The 22,111-nt window shown below is 41.7% G+C and overlaps 1 protein-coding gene across 1 annotated transcript in view; it reads left to right on the forward strand.

Annotated features, from left to right (window-relative positions):
* cacna1db (calcium channel, voltage-dependent, L type, alpha 1D subunit, b) overlaps positions 1-22,111 on the forward strand; it is a 681,678-nt gene that overhangs the window by 271,499 nt on the left and 388,068 nt on the right. The window contains exon 9 of the mRNA XM_078543507.1: positions 9,575-9,744. Within this exon, the coding sequence (XP_078399633.1) occupies positions 9,575-9,744 (170 nt within the window). The remainder of the gene's footprint in view (positions 1-9,574; positions 9,745-22,111) is intronic.

A 22,111-nucleotide genomic window follows, 5' to 3' on the forward strand; every position in this document is an offset into this window, starting at 1 on the left:
TGACTACATGAGCACTGAATGCTTGACATTGTGTTTTTATTATTTTCCTCAGGTTAATAAATTTGCTCTTTCTTTGATTCAAGACAACCTTGTTTGATTGGCTCCTTATTCTTCACAGCTTAAGTTTTTAACTATATTCTGATTTGGAAAAGGCAGATCCTCATGAAAAAGAAACTTAAACCTTTGTTATGACCAACTGAGGAGGTTGAATAGACAGGAGCCAGTTCACCCCTTCTCACTTGGTTATAGCAGGAATGAATGCTTCAGATCATGGATGGGGTGCCAATCAATGGGGTGCCTGCTTTGTCCTGGATGGTGTCAAGCTTAGTGAGTGTTTTTGGAGCTGTATTCACCCAGGCAAGTGGAGAGTATTCCATCATGCTCCTGACTGGTGCCTCGTAGGCAGGCTTTGGGGATCAGGGGGTGAGTTACTTGCCGCAGAACTCCCAGCCTCTGACCTACCCTTGTAGCCACAGTATTTATATGGCTGGTCCAATTCAGTTTCTGGTCAATAGAAACCCCCAGGATGTTGATAGTGGGGGATTAAAGTGGTGGCAATGCCATTGAATGTCAAGGGGAGATGGCGAAACTGGGCCTGTATTCTCTAGAGTTTCAAAGAATGAGAGGTGATCTCATTGAAACCTACAAAATACTTAAAGGAATAGACAGGGTAGATGCAGGTAAGATGTTTCCCCTGGTTGGGGAGTCTAGAACCAGAGGACACAATTTCAAAATAAGGGGGAGGCCACTTAGGACCGAGTTGAGAAATTTCTTTACTCAGAGTGTTGTGAATCCTTGGATTCTCTACCCCAGAGGGCCGTGGAAGCTCAGTCATTGAATATGTTTAAGGTAGAGATTGCTAGATTTCTGATTAACAATAATGAAAAGGGTTATGGGGACAGTGTGGGTAAAAGCCATTGAAAGTGTTCAACCAGCCATGATCGTATTGAATGGCGGAGCAGGCTTGATGGGCTGAATGACCTACTCCTGTTCCTATGTTAGATTCTCTCTTGTTGGAGATGGTTATTGCCTGTACATGTGTGGCATGAATGTTATTTGCAACTGATCAGCCCAAGCCTGAATATTGTCCAGGGCTTGCTGCATATGGACACGGACTGCTTCAGTATCTGAGGAGCTGTGAATGGTACTAAAAATTGTGCAATCATCAGCAAACATCCCCACTTCTTACCTTGTGATGGAGGGGAGATCATTGACGAAGCAGCTGAAGATGGTTGGGCTGAGGACACTACCCTGAAGAATTCCTGCAGTGATATACTGGTACACATATGACTGACCTCCAACAATTGCAACCATCTTCCTTTGTGCTAGGTATGACTCCGACCAGTGGAGAGTTTTCCCCCTGATTCACATTGACTTCAGTCTTGCTATTTCTCCTTGATGCCACACTCATTCAAATGCTGCCTTGATGGCAAGGGCAATCACTCTCATCTTATTTCTTGAGTTCAGCTCTTTTGTCCATGTTTGGACCAATGGGTGTAATAAGGTAAGTAGCTGAGTAAACCTGGCAGACCCAAACTGAGAATCAATGATCAGGGTATTGGTGTGTAACTTCTATTTGGTAGCACTCTCGATGACACCTTACATCACTTTGTTGATGATCGAGAGCAGACTGATAGGGTGGAAATTGCCTGGGTTGGATTTGTGCTATTATTTTGTGAACAGGACACCCCTGGAAAATTTTCCATATTGTCAGGTAGATGCCAGTGTTGTAGCTATACTGGAACAGCTTGACTATGGGTGTAGCTAGTACTGGAGCACAGGTCTTAACTACTTCTGCTGGAATGTTGTCAGGCCCAAATCGCCTTTGCAGAATCCAGTGCCTTCAGCAGCTTCTTGGTATCACCTGGTGTGAATTAAATTGGCAGAAGACTGCATCCGTGATGCTGGGGACCTCATTTAACTAGGATTGATCCTCCAGCTTGATGGTGTTGGTGGAGTGAGTGTTGTGCCAGGTCATTAGGCTGCAGATTGTGCTTGAATACAATTTTGCTGCTGCTGATGGTTCACAGTGCATCATGGATGCCCAGTTTTGAATTGCTAGATCTGTTCTAAATCAATCTTATTTAACATAGTGGTAGTGCTACAACACAATGGAGGGAATCCTCAATGTGAAAGCGGGACTTTGACTGCACCAGGAGTATGCAGTGCCACCTCAACCAATACTTTCTTGGACTGATACATCTCAGTCAGGTAGATGGGTGAGGACGAGGTTTCTCCCTCTTGTTGGCTCCCTCACCATCTGCCACAGGCCTAGTCTAGCACCTGTCCTTCAAGATTTGGCCAACTTGGCCAGAAGTGGTAGGACCAAGTCACTCTTAATGATGGACATTGAAATCCCCTGCCCATAGTACATTCTGTGCCCTTGCCACCCTCAGTGCTTCTTCCAATTAGTGTTCAAATGGCTGAGTACTGATTTATCAGCTGATGGGGGTGGTGGGGGTAGTAGGTGGTCATCAGCAGTAGGTTTCCTTGCCCATGTTTGACCTGATGCCATGAGACTTCATGGGGTCCAGACCCAATGTTGAGGATACCAGGGCAACTCCCTCCTGTCTGTATACCTCTGTGCTGCCAACTCATCAGCAGGGCAGATCCAGGGATGGTGATGGAGGTGTCTGGGACATTGTCTGTAAGGTATGATTGGATGAGTACAACTATGTTTTGGCTCTTGCTTGACTAGTATGCGTGACATCTCTCCCAATTTTGGCACAATCCCCCAGATGTTTATGAAGAGTAAGAAGCGACTCGATTGAAACATAAAAGATCCTGAGTGGTCTTGACAGGATGGGTGTTTCCTCTTATGGGAGAATCTAGAACTAGGGGTCACTGTTTAAAAATAAGTGGTCACCCATTTAAGACAGAGATGAGGAGAATATTTTTCTCTCAGTCATGAGTCTTTGGAATTCTCTTACTCAAAAGCTGGTGGAAGCAGAGTCTTTGAATATTCTTAAGGCAGAGGTAGATAGATTCTAGCTAATAAAGGGGGTGAAAGGTTACGGGGGTCAGCAGGAATAAGGAGTTGAGATTACAATCAAATCAGCCATTATCTTATTGAATGGCGGAGCAAGCTCGAGGGGCTGCTACTCTTTAGCTCCGAAGAAGAGTCATATGGATTTGAAACGTTAACTTTGTTTCTCTCTCCACAGATGCTGCCAGACCTACTGAATTTTTTCAGCATTTTCTGTTTTTATTAACACTTATCACATTGTTAAAGGGGTACTTAGGCTGTTAATTACTAGACTTAGTTTTCTGAGGCAAAGGCAAATTTAATGAGAAATTAACTTGAAAATGCAGCAAGTTCTTAAAAGTAATTGGGAAGCAAATAGCAAGATGCTGTTTCTGCAGTGCAAATGGTGGAGTGACAGCAATTGACACGTACATCCTGGAGATTCACAAGTCACACCATGTCTCCTAATGGCTTGAGTTTGCAAGCGAATTTGCAACGTTAATCGTTCACATGCCTTTATTTTTTCAGCACTGCTTTTACAGTGCAAACATGTCAGGGTACACAAAATACATTTCCACTAGTTGTATGTTAAGTCTCCAAGTTAATTAGGGACCCTGCTGACTGTAGTGGCAGTACCAATTAAGCCAACTAATTAATCAGGGCTTTAATTAGCTGCACTATGTGTCTGACCTAAATTCACCTGTTTTGCCCAAGTTTATAAGCCTTTTTAAATTTTATATTTGATTTCAGTTCTTGCCATTGCATTTATTGCCTATACAGATGTAATTAAGCTTATATTTTTCAGGCAATAAACACAAAAGCAATTATTGGTACAACACTCTAATCTCAGAATTAACCACAGTGCCAATATTGAAGTCACACAAATAACTTCTTTGTATGGATTGAGAATTTTTGAATGTACTAATATCTATTCTATATACTAATATTTGTTCTGGCTAGGCCAGCATTTATTGCCCATCCCTAATTGCCTTTGTTCAAAAGGCATTTAAGAGTCAATCGCATTGCTGTAAGTCTGGAGTCACATGTAGGCCAGACCAGCAGTTTTCCTTCCCTAAAGGGCATTAGTGAACTAGATGGGTTTTAATGGCAATCGACAATGGTTTCATGGTTATCATAAGGGTTTTAATCCCAGATTTCTTTTATTGAATCTGCCATGGTGGGATTTGAACCTGGGCCCCCAGAGCATTGCCCTGGGTCTCTGGAATACTAGCCTAGTGACAATACTACTATGCCACTGCCTCCCCATTATCTTTCCCCATTTACTACAAAAGACGTGTCTTAATTTCACATTGTGCACAGTTATAATGGACATTTGTGTCTAAATAAACAAAGTACAACAAGATGAAAGAAAGATTGTAGACTTAAATTCCCTTTAAATTCCAATGAGTTGTTTTGCTCTGACAGTTTATATATGCATGTGTAGGAGCTGCAGTGAAGTAAAGCTTTAGGGCACATTACTAGGCTGACAGCTTGTTGCATAATGAGATCTGTTGCAAAATATTATTTTCACTTTTCTCATTATTCCTTTCTTTCTTACAAATTTTACAATATTAACTGTACATTGACATAGGATACAATTACATATTGACACAACTAACTTATTTGATAGCTTCATCATAGCCCCAATTGTAAATTTATTTAAACTCACAATATTGAAATAAATTTAAGCTAATTTAAAATTTTTATTATTTAAATGTGTGATTAATTGACAGTGTGCCAAATAATATCCATATAATTTCATTTACTATTGATGTGTGAATTATTTCTCCGTTTCTGAGGCGAGTTCAGTGCGATTTTTAACTGCTGAGACCCCCTGAAATACAGGCAATGCAGAGGTCCTGTCGAATTTAACATCAGGTCCTGATGAATTTTCTTTCTCAGTTTTTGGGCTGGCAGCCAACCAGAGAGGCTGTCCAGCAGCTAAGTGGGAAAGCCTTCTGTAGAAGGATGTATCCAGGCACCAGTGAGGAGGGATGAAGAAATCCTATTTGGGTAGTGGTGGAGGAAGGTCACCCTGGAGATCGTAGGTGAGGAGGTGAAAAGATGATTGGATCACAGTGGGGTAAGCCTGGAGATTGCAGGGTGAGGAGTTCAGGGGGAGGTGGTTGACTGATCACAGAGTTTGGGGAGGTGGTGAGAAGTGGATCAGTTAGTCGCAGGATGGAGACCAATCGCAGCAGGTTAACTTGGTGATCTGGGTCATAGAGTCATAGAAGTCTATAGCACAGAAAAAGGCTCTTTGGCTCACTGAGTCTGTGCCAGTCAAACAAGTACCTAACTATTCTAATCCTATTTTCCAGCACTAGGCCCGTAGCCTTGTATGCCATGGCATCGCAAGTGCACATCCAAATACTTCTTAATTGTTATGAGGGTTTCTGCCTCTACCACCCTTTCAGGCAGTGAGTTCCAGATTCCCACCACCCTCTGGATGAAAAAATTCTTCCTCACATCCCCTCTAAACCTCCTGCCCCTTACGTTAAATCTATGCCCCCTGATTATTGATCCCTCCACCAAGGGAAAAAGTTCCTTCCTGTCTACCCTATCTATGCCCCTCATAATTTTATACACCTCAATCATGTCCCGCCTCAATCTCCTCTGCTCCAGGGAAAATAACCCTAGTCTATCCAATCTCTCCTCATAACTAAAACTCTCCAGCCCAGGCAACATCCTGGTAAATCTCCTCTGCACTCTAGTGCAATTACATTCTTCCCATAATGTGGATTCCAGAACTGCACACAATAGTCTAGCTGTAGCCTAACCAGTGTTTTATACAGTTCCAGCATAACGTCCCTGCTCTTATATTCTATGCCTCGGCTATTAAAGGCAAGTATCCCATATGCCTTCTTAACCACCTTATCTACCTTAAGGGACCGGTAGACATGTACACCAAGGTCCCTCTGACCCTCGGTACTTCCCAGGGTCCTACCATTCATTGTGTATTCCCGTGCCTTGTTTGTCCTGCCCAAGTGCATCACCTCACACTTATCCGGATTAAATTCCATTTGCCACTGATCAGCCCATCTGACCAGCCTGTCTATATCCTCCTGTAATCTAAGGCTATCCTCCTCACTATTTACCACTCCATCAATTTTCGTGTCATCTACGAATGTACTGATCAACCCTCCTACATTCAAGTCTAAATCGTTTATATATACCACAAACAGCAAGGGACCCAACACTGATCCCTGTGGAACCCTACAGGACACAGGCAGCCAGTCACAAAAATACTCCTCAACCATCACCCTCTGCTTCCTGCCACTCAGCCAATTCGGGATCCAATTTGCCAAATTGCCATGGATCCCATGGGCTCTTGCTTTCATTATCAGTCTCCCATGCGGGACCTTATCAAAAGCCTTGCTGAAGTCCAAGTAGACTGCGTCAAATGCATTGCCCTCATCTGCACACCTGGTCACCTCTTCGAAAAATTCAATCAAATTGGTCAGACATGACCTCCCCTTGACAAAACCATGCTAACTGTCCTCAATTAATCCCTGCCTCTCCAAGTGTAGATTAATTCTGTCCCTCAGAATTACTTCCAATAGTTTCCTCACCACTGAGGTTAGACTGACTGACCTGTAGTTCCCTGGTTTATTCCTTCCTCCCTTCTTGAATAACGGTACCACATTGGCTGTCCTCCAGTCCTCTGGCACCTCTCCTGTGGCCAGAGAGGTATTGAAAATTATTGCCAATGTCCCTGCTATCTTCTCCCTTGCCTCACTCAACAGCCTGGGATACATTTCATCCGGGCCTGGAGATTTATCTACTTTGAAGCCTGCCAGACCACTTAGAACCTCCTCCCTTTCTATGCCAATTTCTTTAATTATATCACAGTCCTTCTGTCTGATTTCCATACCCACATCGTCCCTCTCACTTGTGAACACCGACACAAAGTATTCATTTAGAACCCTACCCACGTCTTCTGGCTCCACACACAAATTACCACGATGGTCCTTAATTGGCCCTGGCAATGTTTTTTCATGTCCCCTTTTTGCTCTCCTAATTTCCTTTTTAAGTTCCCCCCTACACATTCTATACTACTCTTGGGTTTCCTCTGTTTTGAGCCCTTGGTATCTGCCATAAGCCTTCCTTTTTCTCTTTATCCAGTCCTGTAAATCCCTCAACATCCAGGGTTCCCTGGATTTGTTGGTCCCACCCTTTGTCTTTACTGGAATATGTTGGCCCTGTACTCTCCCTATTTTCTTCTTGAATGAGTCCCACTGCTCTGACGCAGATTTACCTAAAAGTAGCTGCTCCCAGTCCACTCTGGCCAACTCATATCTGATCTTATTAAAATCGGCCTTCCCCCAATTTAGAACTCTGATTTCTGGCCAACCTTGAATCTAACGGAGTTATGATCACTATCTGCAAAATGCTCCCCCGCTGATGCCTCTATCATTTGCTGGCTTCATTCCCTAAAATTAAGTCCAGGACCGCCCCCTCTCTTGTAGGACCTTCTACGTACTGGCTTAAGAAGCTCTCCTGGATGCATTTTAAGAATTCCACTCCCTCTAAACCTATCAAATTATGAATAACCCAGTTAATGTTGGGGAAGTTGAAACCCCCCACTATTACTACCCTATTATTTTTACGCTTCTCTGAAATTTGCCTACATATCTGCTCTTCTATTTCTCTCTAACTGTTTGGGGGCCTATAGTACACTCCCAGCAATATGATCGCCCCTTTTTTGTTTTTCAATTCTACCCATATGGCTTCATTTGAGGAGCTTTCTAAGATGTCATTCCTTCTTACTGCTGTAATTGATTCCTTGATCAATATTGTGATACCTCCTCCTCTTTTACCTCCTTCCCTGTCTTGCCTGAAGACCCTATATCCTGGAATATTGAGCTGCCAATCCTGCCCCTCTGCCAACCATGTCTCTGTGACAGTAATGACATCATACTTCCATGTGTTAATTTGTGCCCTCAACTCATCTGCCTTATTCGTCAGACTCCTTGCATTAAAATAAATACCATCCAACCTTGCCAAACTCCCTTGTGCCTTAACTGGCCTATAATTTCTATGCCTTCCAGACTCACTTTCTCTCTTCTAATTTTTGCTGTGCATCTCCCCATGCTGAACCTCCTGTCAGGATCCCATCCCCCTGCCAAGTTAGTTTAAACCCTCCCCAACAGCACTAGCAAACCTCCCCGCAAGGATGTTGGTCCCATTCCGGTTCAGGTACAACCCGTCAGTGGGGTGGAGCACTCTGCAGCTCTTGACCCGCAAGCAATGTTGGAAAAGTACTTACCTGCTGATTCTGCAGTTCTTTTCTCCCCTTAGCTGTTGGCTTTCTGAACCCTGGGAAACACAATCTTCAGCTGTTAAATTAAATCTAAATACCTGCTAAAAGCAGAAGCACACAGATTTTTTAGCACATTACAATTACTGGCTCATCTCTTTTGAGCAGGTTAGAGGCCTTCCCTCCACTATGCCCTGTTCAAGCAGAAGTAGACAGGTTTGTGGCAGGTTGGGATCACGTTTCACATTTCTAGCAATTTAAACCTCCACCCTCTCCTGGCTGTTTTGGGGGTTTATGATTATCCTCCTGATTTTTGTCCCATTGTTGTGATAACTTAATAGCTGCAAAGCGCAAAACTTTTTATCCTTTCATGGGATGCGAGCATCACTGGCAAATTCAGAATTTGTTGCCCCTGAAAAGTTTGCGGTGAACCACACATGGGGAACAATATTTGGAATGCTAGAATTGTTATTGAACTTTTCTCATGTACTTGAGAATGAACAGTTCAGTAAACCATTGTTAAAAACCTCCATATTTCAGAGCAGTGCCATTGCTGAAAATGTAAAAATATTGAAATTTACATCTCTGCATAAACGGAGTTCCAAGCAGAGACATCCACATGCGGCATGCTGCTATTGTGGAACTTAATTTATCTCCTCATTAGCTTCTAATATTCTTAAATACCTGCTAAAGAACTGCAAGGTTATTCAGAAACAAGTCATTCTATGTGCAGATGTGCAGGCAGGAGTTTGTACAGTGGACCTTGATTTGCACAGACTAATTTTTGTGGGCCCCTGCTTTATCCTTATGGAGCACTCCATCAAAATAGTGGTGTCCTGGTTCTTAGTAGAAACAGGGCAATAAATAGTGTGTGATTTTCAGTATGCTACCACATCTTTGCTGCCCATGGGGATGAAAATTGACCACCACTACAGGTTGTAGGACTGCAGTCACTGGGTGAGAGTGATGGGTTGCCTTCCCTGTAGTATATTAATGAACTAATTGGGTTTTAACAATAACACACCAGATTTTGTAGTCATGTTTTCTATTGCTAGCCCACAAATTACCAAATTTATTGAATTCAATTCTACAACTTGCCAGTGTGGTTATAACGCAGATCTACTAGGCTACCATAGCATATTGTTGAACGTTGATTAATTACTTGTGTTTGAAAGGTGAAAATGTACTATGAAAATTACTCCATTGCAGAATATTTACCTATTATTTGGGGTTTATATTTACAGTCAGATCTAACAATTAGCAATGAAATAATGATAATTTTGACCCCTTTCTCTATTTCACTGTAATCATTCTATCTGAAATATTTCCTATTACTATGAAACTTACAGTGAATTTTCTAAGGAAAGAGAAAAGGCCAAGGCCAGAGGAGACTTTCAGAAACTACGTGAGAAACAACAACTTGAAGAGGACCTCAAGGGCTATCTAGACTGGATCACTCAGGCAGAAGATATTGATCCTGAGAATGAGGAAGACATTGAGACTGCAGAGAAGCGAAATCGTACGTATCTTCTTCTATTAATACACTAGGAACATAAGACTGATTAAGTACCTACAATTATTTTGTTGAAACTTGAAGTTGAAAAGCTGCATGCATTAAGTTTGATTTGAATTATTTTTCGGGCATCAATTTGATTTTTTTTACAGTATGGTGTCAAACGGAAAATAATTTATAATCGTCTTTGGTTTATTAATATATATATATACTATGCGGGTGTAATTTTAGACCATAAGACATAGGAGCAGAAATTAGGCCATTCGGCCCATCGAGTCTGCTCTGCCATTCAATCATGGCTGATAAGTTTCTCAATCCCATTCTCCCGCCTTCTCCCCATAACCTTTGATTTTCTGATATCATGGATGAGATTTTAACTCACTCAAACTTATGGATTAAAATCGGATCCACGTTACTGACAGGAAGCCTAGCTCCTTGGTAGCATGAAACCAGAAAGTTGACCATTACATGTCTATTAAGAAGTCATCTTGTTATTTGAACAGTGAAGCAGCTGAGTAAAATGATAATTTATTAAGGTGGGTGCTAGAAAGGAGGTTTGTAGAGATGTAAAGCTAAACATAAATGACTGATCCATTTTGTTTGTTAAGTTTGTACTGATTGTTTCATGCCTTTTATGTTTAAAGCAAAATATCTATCTTTTTGTTGTTGAAGATTGTATGTGAAATACCAATGAGTTGATGGGAACTGAAAAACAACATTTATTTTAATTTTTGCTTTTGGTATGGCTTTTTGAAAAATAAACTGTGGAATCACTCTATGACAGAACAGTCAAATCTTTCAATAATTCTATAACATTTCCTTTTGGTTAACTCAATGGGGATGAGAATGCAGCCCAAGGTACCTCTGCAACACTTGGAGCTCAGAGGCTCTGTACTATTGGACACTGAAGCTTGAAGCAGTCGTGTCCAATGAGTAATGTGTCCCATAGTGTGGTCCAGAAGTGTTTTAAGTGCAAAGAGCTTGTGCATTCACTCTGAGAAAGACTCATTAAGTCCTCAGCTTCTATCTAAATTAGGATGGACCTCATAATATGGTGTTGCAGAACTGGAGGAGGAGCCCATTAAAATAATTTGCACGTTCCTCCTGAGTTGTTTTCTCCTTCCAAGAGGGTCATCCTTTGTTTGCTAATCTGGCTTTTTTGATCTTCAGTGGCCACTGAATTAAACTTGTTTTTTGTGCCTGGAATCATTAAACAAACTTTGATGTGTGATGAGCAACCAGCAGTCCTTCAACATCTGCTAGCAACTGTTATTCTGGTCCCCAGTTCTTTGGTCCCAGGGCCACTGGGGCACAAACATACTTAAATGAGTTGGCCTCACACTATTAGTTGAGGTTAATTCAGTGGGGGTCAGGTACATGGACCCCTGAGTAGCACCTGTTCCCCTGGTGCAAGCGCAAATGCATTATTCACCTCAGTGTTTTCTTGGTAATGTCGTCAGATAGATAAGCTGGTTTTGCCATATTTCTGCAGAATGTTTCCTCAAATATTTGCTCCTTCTTCACATTATATTGATGTCAGTGTCTAATGAATTTACTATTCCAAGACAAATGCCAGATTGAAGTGTACAAAACTTCTCCAATCTGTCAAAAGATTCTTGTGAATCATAGCTTTCAAAGATGCATACGGTAACCAAATTTATTTTAGGATAACATAATGACAAAATGGATTTGTTTGATATAGTGTAACCTTTATTCAATCTGTTCAGTTAGTTTTGCATCTAGCATGCTGAACCATTGCACATGTATATGCCTGCAATGATACATATAAGCTCTGATTTTAAATTAGGGCAAAAATTAGTTAGGTGTGGGGCTAGAAATAAGCTTTCCCAGCATGAGGTCCAGTCAGTTTTAAATCCTGAGCCTTATTTTAATATGATTAATGGTTTGCCCACCTGATCACATTGTGAATTTGTCTGCTCATTTTCACTGTACAATTTCTGGTGAGCTATTTAAAGTGCAGATGCACCACTTAATGTGAGCTTGCATTCCCTCTGGCAGATTTAATTAGAAGTGTGCAAACAATTCTCTTGGCCGTAATAAGTCATTGGGTTGTTCCTGGGGTATCTGATGCATTTCTAGAGTTTTTTGTGGAGGAGGAACACTGAAGTACTGTTCCCCAGTATCTGCAGTAAGATCCCCAGGGACTATCCAGCAGCCCTAGACAGAGGAGGCTGAGAGGGTCAGTGCCAGCAGCATTACCCTCAACACCTGGTGCAATGTAAAAAGAAGCACAATCATGTTACTAAAACAGGGATTCCCAAACTGTGGATTGCGATCCCCAGTTGGGTCCCAGACAAGATCGTGAACTGCGAGGCACCCTGGAGCGCAGACTGATTTCTGGCAGCTGCGAGGCCCCTTTAAGTCCTCGCATTTTTTTTCTACTGGTGGGAGTGGCTCAATGGACTGCTCTCTGAGGTCTGATTGCTGCTGTAGAAAACGCCTGTGAAAAGATAGGTGCTTGTTTTTCTTTGTAGAAACCTTGCCTTTTCATTAACTTCCAAATGCACAACTCTTGTTCTCCCATCCCCACAGTCAAGAACTAAGATCACCCCTCCCTGGCCCTGCTAAACAGCTCTCGTACCCCCCAAATTTTCACCCTGATGTCAGCACAAAGTCTGAGGCATTAAAGTGGGCTCACACCAGGAAAAAGTTGGGAAGCATTGCACTAGAGCATCAATGATGAGTATTTCTTCATCTTTCTGCCTTTCTCAACAAGCTGACAACTCTCCTTTTATTCCGTCCTTGAGCATACTCAACAAATTTCTTCTCTCCTTTACACCCCTCGGCATACTGGCAGGCCCAGTAAAAGCATATTCATAACTTTTATGTTAACATAAACTGTACCCAATCTGCAATCTTCTGGAACTGACTATTCTTTTTAAAATGGACACTGATGGCTGCTGAATGTCTTGGTCTATGGATTCAAATATTGCCGTACTGTCTTGAAAGGACAAAAGGACACATTCCAGACTGCAAAGTTTCAAAACCCATATCTGAGACCACCCAAACTGCATACCTGACTTGAATGGTTCTTTCTGAAACCAAGATGGTGATTGTCTCAAACTCCCAAGATGAATACCTGCAAACAATAGCCCAAGTTGTGGATGATCAACTGAAGCCCAACACTATATTTGGAAAAAGGAACTGTGAAAAAGCACATGGTAAGACAGCCATGTTGGTCTCCCTTTTTTAATCTTTAAGCATTATCTGCACAACAATCCAACAATTGCAAAAACAACAGCAGCAGAAAGGGCAGTAATACATATGCTTTAAGAGCTGGAGACTGTAACATTGCAAAGTCTCCAAACCTGCTCCTTTTCAAGTCTGCCAATATAAAAAAAGACCTCCCGGTAACAAGATCACAAATAACTAACTTTGTGACCTGCAGAAAGTCCATCCCTTCAAGAGAATCCTGCACTGATTCTGGTGTAAGACTTTGACTATTGAATTCACCCAAATACACTTCAGGAGTGAAAAACTTTTTCACCAGGCCTGCACTGTGTGTTTTCCAAGATGAGCCAATTACATGAATTACAAACTATTCTTTCTAATTTGTAAAAATGTACTATTCTCTTTAACTGTATTTTCCTTGAGTGAGTGATATGGAGTTAGATTTTCGGGGTGAACATGTGAGTAAATAATCCTCTTTATTTAAAGCCACTAATAAACTTGCTGCTGGTTATTCAAATTTTTCACACACTCAGGGGTTCAGAAACACACACCTCTTCCTTTCAAAAAAACATACTGATTATGGACAGTCAAGGAAGAGATCAGGGATTTCAGTTCTCTCTCATCCCTGTCAGTAATAATACAATCACAAGGGCACAATGCAACATCTTCTCAATCCAGACACATGCACCTCTTCCTTTACATCATTATGAAAGATACTAACAGCATTCCTTTCTTACATCCTAGCACTTGCACAATCGGCAACTTCTTTAAAGACACCTTTCTTACTTAACAGTCCAAACACTTGGCTTTCCAATTGCTACTTTCCTATTCTCATTCCATCTTGCTTCAATCCCAGCCGTGGCTCTCTTACCTCTGAGTCTGAAGTTTGTTGGTTCAAGTCCAGTCCAGAGACTTGAGCACAAAAGACTAGACTGATACTCCAGTACATTCATGAAAGAATGTGGCATTGTAAGAGGTGCCATCTTTTAGACATGATGTTAAATTGAGGCTCTGTCTGCTCTCTTGGGTAGACGCAAAAGATCCCGTGGCCATTATTCGAAGAAGTGCAGGAGAGTTATCCTTGGTGCCCTAGCCAATATTTATCCTAGCATTTATGTGCTCTATTTGACCCTCACACTCACATTTCACAGCTTCCACATATGCCAGCTATTCATCTATGACATGCACATCACCCAAACACATTGCAACATACACACTGACATTCCCCTCTCTCTCTTGCAGTTCAAGACGGCACATAATAGGAGAGGACAGCAAAGAGCCAGCAGGGGAGAGGCATGGGGAGCATGTCCTCAATTCCTTGGAGGAGATGGTGCTCTGAATTATTGGTGTGACAGTCATTGAGATCATTACAAATGGCATTGCTGAAACCATTCAGGATGGCATCCTATCTTATGCCCCTTCTCAAATCCTTCTTCACCCTCATCCCACATTCTGGTACAAAGTATAAACTACTGGTGGTGTGATCATGCACCTCTTACTTCCCACCCACCACCCCTTCCCTCACACCAACTCTCCTCTTCTACATGTTTTCAAATAGCCAAACCCTGCTGTCTGGCCAGCCAGCATTGCCTGGTGATAAAGAGTGTGAACAAAAGCCTCTGAGGAAGAAGCACTGTCACTTGATGTGACACTTGCAACCACCACTCAGATATTGGCACTGCATGCACTTTAGTATAGAGGTGGTATCTGCATGTGGTGAGTCACTGGCAGGCGTGGGCTGTAGCCAGGTCACGGGGAAAGAATAGGTGTGTGCCAGGGCGAGGTCACAGACAAGTTCTGCAGCATAGATTTTGGTGGAGCGACGTAAAGAAAAAAGGCTGATTGGCAGGCACACAGAAGTACTTAGTGTGTAGGTGGGCCTGCTGGAGAGCCTGTTGTCATTGTCAAGGAGCATAGAAGAGCCCGGCTCCAGCTTGGTGCAGTGCTTGGAGCCATTTCTTTCTAGTGTAAAAGTGATGGCCAGCCTCATGGCAGCATTTGGGGATCTAACTGTAATGCACATTTGATAGCCGATGTCTCAGCTTTCATCATTGTACAGGCAGAAGTCATATACACTTCAATGCTGCAGTTAAGGTTCAGATTGAGATTATGAGATCTCTGCTTGTTGCCATGCTGTATCAGACTGCTGTCGTCATAGTTGCAGATACCACCATGATCCAAAATGGCAAGTTGGTGCCAAATCAACTTTAGATGGTGACTGCCATCAAAATCCTCCCACTGTGCAGACTTCCAGTGCATGCACGTGATGCCCATGCAACTGCCCTTCCATAGATGGCAATCAACACTAGCTGAGCTAGAAGTCAACAGGAACAGACCCCGTGCCATTTTTTTTGAACTTCAGGGCTCCTGAAATGGCAAAACCAATGGCGCCAAGGAGATGAATTTTGCTAACTATGTTTCCAGCCTTTTCAGCTTAGGTGGAAGCTCAAGTGGCTCACATGTAAGCTTTTGGCTCAAACCTTGGAAATACTGGTGTCATCAGCTATGCATTACGGGAGTAGCCTTTGCCCCCTTGCAGACATCCTCATATCCTCCTGGACAGGTGGAATATTGGGGAAATGGATGAGTGATGCAGGTTGAAGGGATTATTGTAGCTTCCTCTGAAACTGGTGCAACTTGCATGATCCTCTGCAGTAATCATTGACCAGCTGGACGTCAATGGAGTGAAAAGCCTTCCTGTTGGCCTTCTGGTTGACGGCATGAGTGCAGTCTATCATGCCCTGGACACGAGGGAAGCCAGCCACTGTAACAAATAAGAGAGCTCTTTCACTTTAAGCATTGGCATCAATGGGAAAGATGATTATTGGTTGTCATTGGCAAATTGGCATTATTGACTTGCTTGTTGCAGCTGTGCATTGCAGATTGGAAGATGAGGGTGATGTCTCTTGTAAGAGCTTGGAAGAAGCTTAATACTTTAAGAGTGATGGTGACTGGAAAAGCCTGGCAAATGGTCCTAATGTAGAAAGATACATAGATCAGCGCAGCCTGCCTGGTAAAATGCAGCATCTTGATGGCTCTATACATATATAGCTTTTATGGTATATGGCTATATAGTGGTGATGATTTTCAGGCAGCTAGAAACAAAAAGATATCACAGAGTTTTTTTGGACAAACTCTGAGAAGGAGAGGAGCAATAGATGGCTTTCTTAACTATTTACTGGTGTATCACTGAATGGATAGAGGTCAGAAGGATAATCACCCCAGTTGCTGACAACACAGACAAAAGAGACACCTGGGCAAGCATCATGTTTTAAGCAGGTGACTGTGATGTGTAGGCCTGACCATGGAGTTGGAACACAAGGTGCAGAGAGTCTTTTTTTTCGCAGTTTAGAAGTTATTTATAAATTAACAAGATGCCCAGAACGAGTAAGTCAGCTGCAAAAGGGACAGGACACATGAGTTATTATATTTTCTAACTTTAAAGAAGAGAATTAATGAAATAGGTGAGCTTTGTTACTCTGTTAATCTGTAACTCTGTTGGCAAAATTTTATCAATTTAGTCTCTGCTGGAATGGTGGGAGCATTGCGGGTCAGCAACCCAAGTGGTGAAGGTGTGGACTTTGACAAGGCTCTTTCCCAGAGCCAAGGCATTACCATCCCACCTCTGGATTGCCTGACCAATTAGGGAGAATGACGCTGTCATAGGAAGGATTTCTAATTAAGCGGGCTACAGCATGGGTTACAAGGGCTCACCAGCACTTGGAGGCTGTAGCAACCATAGCAATGGAGAGGAGACTTAGGAAGGCCACTACCCAAGTCTCACATTCTTGTCTGGAGGTTCTGCTATGGGATCTGAAGGGATTCAGTGAGTGAGCGCTCCCAAAGTTGGGAGGCAGAGCAACCCCTCCAATCAAGAAGGCATATATGGAAGTGGTGGAGGAAGTCAATAGAAGAAATGTGCTCCCTCCAACCTGGAGACTGGCACAAAGATGATCCAGGACCTTTGAAGATGAGGCCATGACAGGTGAGTAGCATAACAGTTTCAGGTGCCAAGCCCCACAGTCTGATTTTCAGCTCCACTAACTCCTCTCTCTGCAGGCACCTCACTTCCCCATCTGACCAGCCAACCACTCCTTTTCCCTTATCCTCTTGCACCCAGGCCACACAGTCAACCTCCACAAATGTTGTCCTTCTTTCCTCACCACACAAGCCATTAAGAACACTTACAGCTCTCAGCTTTTTCTCCTTGCAGGAGGAGAGGGCACACAACTTGATGAGATACAGAGATCCGGGTGGGGGGTAATGTGGCCCTCCAATGGCAAGCCACTGGCAATGCATGTCCTCTTGATTCATTGGGAAGGAGATCTCCTTCCAGATCTTTTTTGACCTGCCATCAGAGCCTAAGCCTCCTGAGGCACTGGTGCTCAGACATATTGAGAGAGCTGAACCTCTGCATGTTGACCCTGTGTTGGGCGTCTCGCCTCCTCTGGCGGGATCTCAGAGTCCATCCCCTCTGTCCTTTGGACGAGCATGCAGCTAAAGAGAAGACAGTTGGTAATGCTGCTGGTGCTGTTGGCGGTGGTGTTGCTTCTGCTCTTGCCCCTCATCAAAGGATCAAGGTGCAGCTGCATAAGCTGTTCCCATGTCATGGTGAAGACTGACAACAGGGAAGTGCAGCTAAAGGTGAGTGAAGTGCTTTCCAAGAAGTTGGCAGTCACCTTTCATGCAGTGATAGTGCTCTCTGAGAGAAGAGGTGTTTTGAACTGTGGGGTCTCATATGGCCAAGGCTAGAGTTTTTCAGTTTTACTGGTCAAAGCCCTCCCAGCCTGTCAGTTTCACTTAAGAAGCTTTTCCTGCTGTGCATTCTCCTTGGTAACCCTGATGAGTAGTGGTTGACAGGTCTTGAAGCACATCGCCTGGCTGTTAAATCCAGAATCGGGAGTTAAAACTATTCTGAATTGCCTTTTTTAAAAACTCCTTAATTACTTACCTGACAGCTCGAAGGGGGTTTCCCTCTCACCTTAAATCCCTGAAACCCAGAAGAGGGCAAGATGATGCCATGATCCTGTAGCAGTTCAAGTAGGGTGTCTCACCACCACCTTCTCAAGAACAATTAAGGATAGGCAATAAATGCTAGTCTAGCCATCAATGCTCACACCCCAAGAATGAATAAATGGAAAAAGAACAGAAGGTTCCAGATCTTGCCATGGTAATGATGGTGAAATTGTGAGCATTTTCCATCATTACTTCACTGAAAGCGACAGCAACTTTTGTGAGTCTGGCCTGTGCAATTAAATGCAGAAATATGGAAGTTGCTGTCAGTGATTCTATACTTCTCCAGAGTACGCTATAAATGTTCTGCCAAATTGCAATCAATGGGAAATAATTGAACTGACAAGAACTTTGACTCTTATGCTCGTAGTCTTGCAATTAAAACCCTTGAAGATGTTACACATTATTGAATGAGGTGTAACTGGGTTTTTAAACAGCATATTGTATTCATAATTATTGCTAAACCGCCTTACTGGCCTTGAAAGAGTAATTTTATATTTATTGAATGCCAAATTTTGCCATGATAATAAGAAATTCCACATTTGTAAAACAATTTTTTTAAGTTAATGATATTTTAGCTTCTACTTAAATACTGTCTGTATGTTCTTATCATTTATTTTGCTACCTGTAAAACTTAAAAATTAAAAGTGAAGCGTTTAGTGGTTTTTACTTCCTGGTTTTCTGTCTATGAGAATGCTTCAATGTGATTGGCTATTTACACTGCTTAATAATATCACTGTGGCTGGATGCCAGGAGATCCCTTTGACTGCTGCCAGATTTAAACTGACATCGGGAAAGTAAAAGTCACTGCCAAGGAGATTTTACGTGCCCCCATCCATGGGAAATATGCCCGCCAGGGGGCACGTAAAATTCAGCCCAGTATGTTTTATGTACATTGTACACTGATACAATGCAGTTTAATCATGTGTGTATTTTAAAATATAGAATTTTTAGAAACACACCTCTTTCTGTTTCTGAAAATCTTTGTCGGAAATTGGCTAACTATTCTAGCCCATGTTAGGTTGTATATCTTAGAGAAATAAATCAAAGCGAAACAGCTACAAAATTTCTTCGTTTACAAGTACCATATTATTTACCACAATCAGTCATGATTTTCAAATGATCAAGCAACACAAATACTGCTAGTCCATACTTAAAATTATTATGAACACCAGATTCTAAGGAAACAGAAAGAATTTAGAGGGGATTAAGAAAATGTTATTATAATATATAAGAACATTAACATATTCCACGTTACTTTATAAGTTAGCATTAATTCTAAAAAGGACAGTCCCTTTGATGTGTTGATACCTACTACTCATCTTCATGCAATACAGTTAACTCTGCCCTGCTTTGGTTTGCTGTTTCGCAGTTTGGGAGAAAATACAGAGAAGACATTATTAGATTAGAGGCAAGAGCTCCATATAGACTTAGATTATTAACCATTAAATATAAAATATAATTTCAATTACTAAATTTTGCATTACATTGTGATATTAATTTCAGAGATAATAATTGAAATTAACAATATATGGGATTGGTAACATCATGCTACAACAAAAAAAAGACTGATTCTGATTATTGTTCTGACCAATTTATGATATGCATTCAGTGTCTCATCTTTTGTTTTGTTTCTTACATTATTTCTGTTACATTAGAGTTACATGTTACCACATTTTGTCAATTGTTGATTCTAATCTTTGCTATATTGCTGCTGCCATCTGATGTTTAAATTACTGGAATTGCATGCATTTGATATGAAGGGGTCACAGTGGCCGAATTAATGGAAAAGAAGAAAGGAAGGTTTGCATGGTTTAGCCAGTCATCTGAAACACATGGTAATTTTTGTTCCTTTTTGTTTTGGTTTTGTTCGTACTTTGTGTTGCTTCTGCTTCTTTTGTAATTGTTTTTCCTCGGTTGCATGGTCAGATATCTCTCTATATTATTTGCAGTGTTTCACAATAACAAAAGCATGTTTTTCTGTAGGTAAGAGATTGTTTTGGTTGAATGGCCCAGAATATGAAAAAAATGGTTGTCATTTGACTATATTTTTGTAGAATGTGCAATTCAGAGGACATATTAAATTCTACTTTGAACAATATCAAAACTGTAAAATAAAACTAGAACTGGTAAAAAAAAAATCAAACTTGAATTTTGTGTTATATAAACAAGTGTTTATACATTTTTACGTTGTGAAACAAATTACTAAGATCTTTCTTTCATTGTACATTTATCTTCACTTCAGGTTTAGTGCTTTAATTGAACTGTGTGCTTTGTCTCTGACCAGACTTTTTAACCACTCTGAGTGAGGTGACTTAATGTGGCAAATTTTCATCTAATGTGCAATGTGTAAAAGCTATTTTCCTTCCATTTCCGGATCTAAAATCAAAATGCATATGGTGACAATGATGTACAGCCGTTGATTTAATTATGCCCAAACAGAAAACTTTAGAACTCAAATTCCATTCAAGTACAATAAAACATGAAAAAGAACATGCTTGCCATTCAAATTGTCAAAAAAGCAAGTTTCATCTTGGTGTAGGTTAAATGTACTTGAACCTGAGACGTTACATGCATACAGTGCTCTTTAGTCAAATTAATAAAAAGGATTAGAAGATCCTAGCATAATCAGACTCTGATGCCCTTGCTACATATTTTTTGTTCCCAATTAACTATTGATTCAGCCTATGGCCTTCCACATTCTTCTTAGCATACAACTCATGTTATATCCTTCATACTATTCACTATTTTTCCCTTCCTCACACACGACTGCCTATTAGAATCAGAAATTCTGATACCAGAAATTAGAAAATCTGCCAAGTTTCAGGTGATTTTGATGTATGTAGAGATGGCTCTATGAGCCTAGATAACACTTAATCAGATCCTAGTTAATAGTTTGGCATAGTCATTTTTTCTTTTTTATTTCAGTTCCTTTCATTTTAAGTTGTAATCTGTCTTTCTGCTTCTAGTTTACTTGTTTGCCCAATAATCAGAAATAAAATTACATTAAATATGAACATATGAACACGTACGAATTAGGAGCAGGAATGGACCACTTGGCCCCTCGAGCCTTCTTACCATTCAATAAGATCATACTGATCTGATTGTAACCTCAACTCCCCATTTCCACCTACCCCCGATAACCTTTCACCCCCTTGCTTATCAAGAATTTATCTAGCTCTGCCTTAATAGTCAAAGACTCTGCTTCCACCACCTTTTGAGGAAGAGTCCCAAAGGCTCATGACCCTCTGAGAGAAAAAAATTCTCCTCATCTCTGTCTTAAATGAACAACCCCTTATATTAAAACAGTGATCCCTAGTTCTAGATTCTCCCACAAGAGGAAACACCCTCTCCATATCCACCTTGTCAAGACCCCTCAGGACCTTAAAGGTTTCGATCAAGTCACTACTAGCTCTTCTAAACTCTGGTGGTTACAAGCTTAACCTGTCCAACCTTTCTTCATAAGACAACCTGCCCATTCTTGGTATTAGTCTAGTAAACCTTCTCTGAACTGCTTCTAACACATTTACATCTTTCCTTAAATGAGACCAATACTGTACACAATACTCCAGATGGGGCCTCACCAATGCCCTGTATAACTGAAGCATAAACTCTCTACATTTGTATTCAATTCCTCTCACAATAAACAATAACAATCTATGAGCTTCCCTAATTACTTCCTGTACCTGCATATTAGCCTTTCGCGATTCATGCACTGGGATACCTAGATCCCTTTGCATCTCCCTTTGCAACTCACCTCCTGACCCCTCAAAGCCTGTCCACCATCTACAAGGCACACGTCAGGAATGTGTTGGAATACGCCCCACTTGCCTGGATGAGTGCAGCTCCTACAACTCTGAAGAAGCTGGACACCATCCAGGACAAAGCAGTCCGCTTGATTGGAATCACATCCACAAACATTCACTCCCTCCACCACCGACACACAGTAGCAGCAGTGTGTAGCATCTACAAGATGCATTGCAGGAATTCACCAAGGCTCCTTAGACAGCACCTTCCAAACCCACGACCACTACCACCTAGAAGGGCAAGGGCAGCAGATAGATGGGAACACCACTACCTGGAAGTTCCCCTCCAAGTCACTCACCATCCTGACTTGGAAATATATTGCCGTTCCTTTACTGTCGGTGGGTCAAAATCCTGTAACTCC

This window comes from Cetorhinus maximus, chromosome 6, assembly GCF_964194155.1.
Source record: "Cetorhinus maximus chromosome 6, sCetMax3.hap1.1, whole genome shotgun sequence".
Taxonomy (NCBI): domain Eukaryota; kingdom Metazoa; phylum Chordata; class Chondrichthyes; order Lamniformes; family Cetorhinidae; genus Cetorhinus; species Cetorhinus maximus.